This window comes from Pistacia vera, unplaced genomic scaffold, assembly GCF_008641045.1.
Source record: "Pistacia vera cultivar Batoury unplaced genomic scaffold, PisVer_v2 Contig592, whole genome shotgun sequence".
Lineage (NCBI taxonomy): Eukaryota > Viridiplantae > Streptophyta > Magnoliopsida > Sapindales > Anacardiaceae > Pistacia > Pistacia vera.
The window spans coordinates 914,437-922,858 of record NW_022196437.1 but is presented as its reverse complement, the minus strand read 5'-3'; the positions used below and the strand labels follow the sequence as shown (position 1 = coordinate 922,858).

The 8,422-nt window shown below is 35.3% G+C and overlaps 1 protein-coding gene across 1 annotated transcript; it reads right to left on the bottom strand.

Annotated features, from left to right (window-relative positions):
• Positions 1 to 6,165: 6,165 nt before the first annotated feature.
• On the bottom strand, positions 6,166 to 8,246 carry LOC116109985. Its single transcript, XM_031396229.1, has 3 exons — positions 8,183 to 8,246; positions 6,636 to 7,822; positions 6,166 to 6,439 (listed from the first exon to the last, which is right to left on the bottom strand). The coding sequence occupies exons 1-2, from the start codon at positions 8,205 to 8,207 to the stop codon at positions 6,672 to 6,674; spliced, it is 1,176 nt and encodes a 391-aa protein (XP_031252089.1). The 5' UTR covers positions 8,208 to 8,246; the 3' UTR covers positions 6,166 to 6,439; positions 6,636 to 6,671.
• Positions 8,247 to 8,422: the final 176 nt, after the last annotated feature.

Below are 8,422 nucleotides of genomic sequence, written 5' to 3'. Positions count from 1 at the left end.
ATAAAAGAGTACAGTGCACATATATCCAGTACAATAAACTTTTTTCTAAAAACTCTCACTAATCGATGCTTCTCTTGATCAATGCTCCCCCTCATAATGGTATAATCAATTTAGTGATTTATTAAGCCACTGCTTACCGATGTTATACGCTAACTTTTCAATTGTTGATGTCAGTAAGGCCTTAGTGAATTAATCTGCAAGATTATCTCTAGAACTTATTTGTTTGACATCAATCTCCAATTTTACTGGAGTTCGTGAGTGCAAAAGAACTTCACTTGAAATATGCTTGGTTCTGTCTCCTTTGATATATCCTCCCCTGACTTAAGAAATACATGTTGCATTGTCTTCATTTATAATTGTGGGAGCATCTGAGGTATGTGGCAATTTGCATGTACTTTCAATATGATAGATGTCAGATCATAGCCATACGCATTCTCGGCTGGCTTCATGAAGCGCAAGAATTTCGGAGTGGTTAGAGGAAGTGGCAACTAATGTTTGTTTTATAGAACGCCATGATATTGCAGTTCCATTGTAAGTGAGAACATATCCCATCTGTAAGCGGACTTTGTGAGGATCATAAAGGTACCGAGCATCTGTATAACCAACTAATTTAGGATCATTAACAGATTTCCTTGGGTAAAATAATCCTAAGTGTTTTGTTCCACTGAGGTAACGAAAGACATGTTTGATCCCATTCCGATGTTGGTGAGTTGGTGCAAGCTAAATCTTGCCAATAGATTCACTGCAAATGCTATGTCTGGTCTCATACATTGTGCCGAACATAATAATGTGCCTATTGCATTGAGATACATTACTTTAGGACTAAGTATCTTTTCATCATCTTCTTTAAGATGAAATTGATCCTTTTTTATGATTAAGAGACCAAACTACCATTGGGGTATCGAAGGGGTGAGATTTATCCATATTAAATCGCTTAGGATCTTTGCAGTATAATTTGATTGATAGAGAAAAATTCCATCTGAACATGCCCGATCTACAGGCCGAGACAATACTTTATTTTCCCTAGATCCTTAATTTCTAATTCTCTTTTTTAAGTACTAAGCAACTTTTGTAACCTCTTCAGGAGTCTCTATTAAGTTCATGTCATCGACATATACTACAACAATTGCAAATCTTGATTTTGACCTTTTCATAAAGATAGATATACAGGATCATTAATGTATCCTTCCTTCATCAGATACTCACTAAGATGATTATACCACATTCATCCTGATTGTCTCAACCCATATAACGATCTTTGCAATTTTATTTAATACCTTATTTCTTTTATTTGCTTCTGGCACCTTGAATCCTTCAGGGATTTTCATATAGTTATCAGAATCCAGTACCATACAAATACACTGTTACAACATCCATGAGACACATATCGAGTCCTTCTAAGACTGATAAACTAATCAAGTATTGAAATATGATAGCATCTATCACTGGTGAATACGTCTCATCAAAGTCAATTCTAGGTCTCTTTAGGAAACCTTGAGCCACTAGTCTGGCCTTATACCTAGCAATCTCATTTTTCTCATTTTGTTTCCTTGTGAATACCCACTTGTATCTTACGGGTTTCAAGTTTTCAGGCATTGGACTACAGGTCCAAATATGTTACGTTTTGCTAGGGAGGTTAATTCTACTTGAATTGCCTCTTCTTATTTTGGCCAATCATGTCTCATTCGACATTCATCAATAGAATGTGGCTCAAACTCATCATTCATAATTTTAGTAGTTACTCTATATGAAAATATGTTATCGACAATAGTTGTTTCACGATTCCACATTTGTTTACTATGAGCATAGTTTATAGAAATTTATTCATTTCTATGTTCTTGCATTCCTTTAAGGATTTGTTCCTCTTTAGGGGTTTGTGTCTGTTTAGAGATTGTTAACTCTTCTGGAGTTGGTTTAAAAGGTGTGGAATTGTCAATTGTTCCAGTATTGTCAATATTGGCACCTATTTGATTTTGTGCCTTTCGTTTCCTAGGAACAGTATCCTTGGCTCCAACCGGCCTGCCACACTTCTGGCGTGTAATAGATGAATCGATCGCTGCCTGTATGGATTGTTCATTGGTAACATCAATCCTTGCTGGTGTATTGACAATAAGAATGTATGATCTTGTTATATTTTTGATGTATCTGTAAATGCATCAAGCATTTGGTTGGCAATATTTTGCAAATGTGTTATTCTTTGCACTTCAATTTTAGATTGAAATGTGCAAGGATCTAAATAAGACATATAATTTACTTTCCAAGAAATTTTAGGGGGCTTTACCTTTCCCTCTAAAGGAGGAAATATTGTTTCATCAAAATGGAAATCTGCAAAACGTGTGGTAAACAGATTACTTGTCAAGGGCTCAAGATATCTGATGATGGATGGTGAGTCATAGCCAACATATATTCCTAAACAACGTTGGGGTCTCACTTTGGTGCGTTGAGGGGGTGCAATTGAAACTTGCACAACACAACCAAAAGTTCTTAAATGAGATATATTAGGTTGGTGTCCAAATACAAGCTATATTGGAGAGTATTGATGATATGCAGTGGGTCTTAGGCGAATTAACACTGTAGCATGTAAAACATCATGAGCCTAGACATAAATCAGTAATTGCGTATGTAGTAGCAAAATTCATGCAATTAATTGAATACGCTTTATAAATGACTTTGCCATACCATTCTAGGTATGTACATGTGGTACTGGATGCTTAACATCAATTCCCATAGTTGTACAATAGTCATCAAATGCCTTTGAGATAAATTCACTAGCATTGTCCAAACATATTGCTTTAATTGGGTAATCTGGAAAGTGTCTCTGTAATTTGATGATTTGTGTTAGCAATCTAGCAAAGGCAACATTACGTGTTGATAGTAGACAAACATGTTCCATCGTGCAGACACATCAATCAGTACCATAAAGTAGCAGAAATGTCCATTTGGTGGATGAATAGGTCCACATATGTCCCCATGAATTCTTTGTAAAAATGATGGGGGTTCTAGACCAACTTTTGTGATAGATGGCTTAAGTGCCAATTTGCCTTGTGAGCAAGCCATGCAAGCACTCTTATAAAGTGATAGAATCTTCAAGTTCTTTAATGGGTGCCTACGTGAGTTTTCTATGATTCTACGCATCATAGTGGATCTTGGTTGACCAAGACGGTCGTGCCAAATCTTAAAAAGTTATGAATCAGTGAACTTTTGATTCATAACTGCATAGACTTCAACATTCTTCAAGAATGTGTAATATAACCCTGATGAGAAAGCAGAGAGTTTCTCCAATACATGCTTCTAGCATGAAATATTAGCAATGATGCATAGAAACTCTCCATCATTTTCACTTGAAGTTTCAATGTGGTATCTATTGAGTCATATATCTTTGAAATTAAACAAATTTCTTCTAGATTTGCTAGAATATAAAGCATCATGAATACTTAATTTAGTTCCGCTTGGTAACAAGAGTGTTGCTCTTCCAAAACCCTCAGTTATGTTTACAGACCCTGATATGGTATTTACTTTAGCTTCAGTAAAAGTCAAATTTGAATAATATTTTCTATCCTGAAGGATGGTGTGCATCGTTGCACTGTCTACTATACAAATGTCTCCATCATTACTGGAAATCGATGTTTCATTTTTTAAGTTCATCCTTTAAAGATTTTTTTTTTTTTTTTTTTAAACATTAGTGAAGATGTTTACATAACTTAGAGAGGTATAAACAAGACGAAAATATTCATAAAAAATACATAGTTTCAAAACATAACAAAAGTTACATAAATCCTAGAAATCACAGGCATTTTCATAACTACTCTAATATTCCCTATCGGCATCTCCAAAGAAATCTAAGACATTAAGGCCAGTCGGATCTGAATTATTAATATGATTTAACTCAGGGGCATTAGTGAGATTTGTTTCTATCTTTTTGTTCTTAATCGATGCTTGATACAATTCCACCAAGTGCTTAGGCATACGACAAGTACGTGACCAGTGGCCCTTTCCTCCACATATATAGCACTTGTTATCATTATCCTTGTTCTGTGAGTGGTTTCTTTCATTTTTTTTATTTAGTCTTACTCCATTTCGGGTGGTGCGATTGAAATTTCTTGTTATGACCACCTCTAGGTCGATAATTGTTTCGCCCATAACCTCGACCTAGACCCCGTCCACACCCACGATCATTATTGCTATCGTTGTGTTCACTTCGACGAACGATTGGGAACTAGTGGGGTGAGTCTAGTGGTTTCTTAGCAACAATTCATTATTTTGTTCAGCTACAAGTAAACAGTTCATTATTCAAAAATTTTATTGTTACGTGGTAGTTAAATGACATGGCATATGAGGTGACATCTGTCACGTAAGAGAGTAAAAAGGGGGAGTAATGCTAGCCTTACTCCCCCATTTTTTACTCCCTTACGTGGCAGCCGACATGGCAATATGCCACATCATTTAACTGCCACATAGGATCCCAAAAATTTTAAAAATAAAATTAATTCCCAATTTTTTTAAAAATAAAAGTGTATCCCAATTTTTTAAAAAATAAAATTTCTGCTTCTTGAATTTGCAATTCCCAAATTTTTTAACCCAAAATCATTTGATGAACCCTAAAAATCGACATCTCTTCTTCCCCAAAATCATTTGAAGAACCCTAAATTCGAAATCTCTCCTTCCCCAAAATCATTTGAACCCAGAATTTTTCCAAACCCAATTTCAATTTTAGTCACAATAATTGCCGTGTTCGTTACATACTTTGCATTGTAATTGAAACTGAGCGGAATTGGGAAGAAGACAACCTCTGAATTATGTTCTATTTGCTGGTAAAATAATCAGAATTGATGTTGGGAAAACAAATTTATTTTGTTTCTCTTCCTGTCAGGTACCCCTATGGTTTCTGATTGAGTAATTGATATATAATTTTAAGTTCTAGAATGCTGAAAGTAAAGAGGAAAACATGAAAGGAAGAGCCAGAATCAAAGAAGGAGAACGCTAATTGTTGCTAAATGCAGTTGGAGTCGGAGATGAAAATGCCTCGGTGGGGAAGAAAGTGAGGGAATTAACAGTGTTGTCGAGAGATGGGAATCCATAAAGCAGCTCCTCTATCTGCTCCTTTTGGTAGCCTCACATCACAAAGCTTCCCATCTCTTTCACTCAGGTTAGCACCAGTTCAGAGATGATACTCCTTTGATAGTTCAGCGAAAGTTGAAAGAAGACTGACTTGGGAAATGATATGATTTTACAGTTGGGTACATTAGTAGCGGTGAAGAACCCTCAAACGCGAAATCTCTGCTTCCCCCAAAATCATTTTACAAACCCAATTTCAATTATAGTGTTCAAATGATTTTGGAGAAGGAGAGATTTCGAATTTTAGGGTTCTTCAAATGATTTTGGATTTAAAAATTAGAGAATTGCAAATTCAAGAAGCAGATTTTTTTTTAAATTGGGATAAACTTTTATTTTTCAAAAAATTAGGAATTGCAAATATAGGGAAGCAGAAATTTTATTTCTAAAATTTTTAGGGATCCTAAATGGCAATTGGGTGACGTGACATATGAGGCGGCACCTGTCACCTCAGTTGCCATATAAGGAAGTAAGAAAAGAAAGTAAAAAAGGAGAGTAAGGCTAACATTTTTTGTGAAAAGGGAGAGTAAGGCTAGAATTATTCTTTGCTCATTGCCTATAACCGGGCGAATTTCATTCTGTACTGTATGTATAACCAACCAATTATAATTATTGCTCTGCTCATATAACGAGCACACGTATGACTAAAAATTATCTTTGCACATAAAGGATATCTACCTTACATTGTCCATCAGGTATGACTAATATATCTTAATCCTAATTTAGTTATTAGTATTAACCTTTATTAACTTTGTGTCAATCTGAACACAAGGCACAGAATGGTTTTTACTTCTTTTATCTATCTGATGTCATATATCAAAATAGTTGACCACAGAGGTACCACATGAGGTTATGATAAGCTTCATCTTATGCATCATAAACTTTCCGGAAAGAACGGCCTCAGAGATACTGATTCTGAGTGAAGTAATTAGTTTTAGATTATCTTTTGTGCATGTAAGTTGCAGTGTTGCACACAGACCTGAAGACTAACAAATGAAAAAGAATTTCATGATCTGGCTAGCTATTATGCTAATATGATTAGTCACAACGAAGTAAAACAAAAAGAAAAATAACATAATTAACAAAGTCTCTGGACACTGAGACTGTTTCCCAAGTTTACAACCAAGGAAAATTAATGCACGACATAGCAAGATTTTATCCTACAACGCATTTATAAGATAGAGGCAGTTTGACTTTGACACATCTAATTGCCCAAAACGGAATTTCCAGGAAACTGACCTCAGCAAGAATTAAGAAAATTGCTGATCAGTGTACTGCCCTGAAATCTTCTTTTCCAGTATTGTAAATGTCTCCCTCTTTGGATTCCCTATTAAATATTTTAACAAGGTTTCAGGATCGATTACAAAGCAAAATAGTAGAGCTATACTCTAAATTATATTGTGATTTCTAGATTCAGAGAAACAACAAAAACCTGATAATGGAAATATACAAGAGTCAGCAATCATTCATATAAAAGTAAGAAGAAACAACATATAACTCAAAAAGAAGTTCACACGCTTAACCTTGTCTGAGTTAAAAATCTTCCACATACCACCCCACTAATCATCCCTGACATTATCAATACCGTTTGATTGGTGTAGAAAATACCAAGAATACATTTTGGGAGAAGCATACCAACTATAATCCCCATTCCGTAACACATCAATAGCAATAGCATTTTGTGGCTCCTCACGATTAAATGAGTATAAACTACATCTTTTGGAATCGAAAAAGAGACCATATGTGTAATTGGTTTGTCCTCCCCACTTTGATGGGTTAATTACCTTGGAACACATCATGTCATCATAGCCATGAAACAAAGCTTGATCACTTAAATTATACACCTTCACCCATTCCATCCTTGACAAGTCAATTCTGTAAAGTACAGGAGGATCAACTACAAATAGCTGATCATTTGAAGTCACCAACCTAATCCACTTATCATAATAACTGCACAAACGAGGTGCAAATTTCAGTTCCAAAAACCTTAGATCACAAGATCTCAGGTTGAATATCCCAATCTGAAAGTTACTGTCTAGAGCATATATCCTACCATAAAAAACAACTATATCCAATAGACGCCAACCCTTGTTAATATAATGGCATTCTTTCCACTTGTTATCTCTAGAAGTACAGAACTGCAAGCTTGAGTCATGCTCATAAAGAATCATAATAAGAAATTCTTGACCTTGAGATCCAAAGGAAGCAAAGATGCTACGGAAGATGCCAGAGTCACGACAATCATTAATATGAGGAGGCCGAGGCATGCAAGGGAATTGGATTTGATGTCCTGTAAAAGGATTTATAACCCACAAAGCCCTTGAAACATCTTTTTTCTTGAGAGAGAGCATGATTAAGTACCCACTTGAAACACCAAGACAGAACTTGAAGTTGCAAAGATATCGAGGCAGCTTAGTCTTGTATTTCATTCGAGTAGCTATGTCAAAGAAATGGCAATACTTCTTAGCTCGTGCTGATGAATAAACAATAAGTGGTGAATGAGATGTCAAAAAACTCTGCTTAAATTCTGAATAAAACAATCTCCAGCTTCTGCAAACTCGACCATGGTTTTGATAGTCTACTATATTCAGACTTCTAGAAATAATCTCAAGAAGTTCTTGCGGAAGATCAGCCCATGATGATGATCTCTTAAAGTGGAGCCTTCTTGCCTGATTGGATCTTCTATTATTCTCTATTTCCACCAATGTGCCTGCAATATTTTTCATAGTTGCAGAGTTATAACATAATCAGCTGAAAATATTATTCATTTATTCCCAAAATTGTTCTTGCAGAATCAACCACAAAAAAGAAACGCGTTGAAATTTCGTAAAATTAATTTAAAAAAATGATCAAATTAAGATCCATTTGATCAAAAACAAAAGAGACATTAGCCCTAGATTTTTGGTACCTCTGAAAACTAACTTGTGTAACCATCGATGCATAAGCAATTACAGAAAACAAGTACCATAAGCATTGTTATCTAAAACCCTTAAGAACCATTAAGTAAATAGTCTAAACTCATGATATAAAAAGTCACAAGAATGGTTAATCACTCATTAATCGCTTATACCTGATGTTCTTGACGGTGACCGCATATTTTAGAGATAGAAGAAGACAGTGATCCTAAACAAGGGCTATATCGATTTATGTTCCTAAAGGAAACAAATCCCTTCTGAGTCAGGTCTGGTAAAACGGGTCTATACCCGCGGTATCCGTATCCGTCAAAATAATAATACAGACTTACAGAGTATGGATCCATCATTTTGGACCCTTTTTTATTTACCGAACCCGGTCTGCCCATATTTTGCAG

Coding starts and splice junctions, on each gene's coding strand:
- LOC116109985 (XM_031396229.1), bottom strand. CDS start 8,207: ATGCGGTCACCGTCAAGAACATCAG. Junction 7,823..8,182: donor GTCACCGTCAAGAACATCAG/GTATAAGCGATT, acceptor AAAATATTGCAG/GCACATTGGTGGAAATAGAG.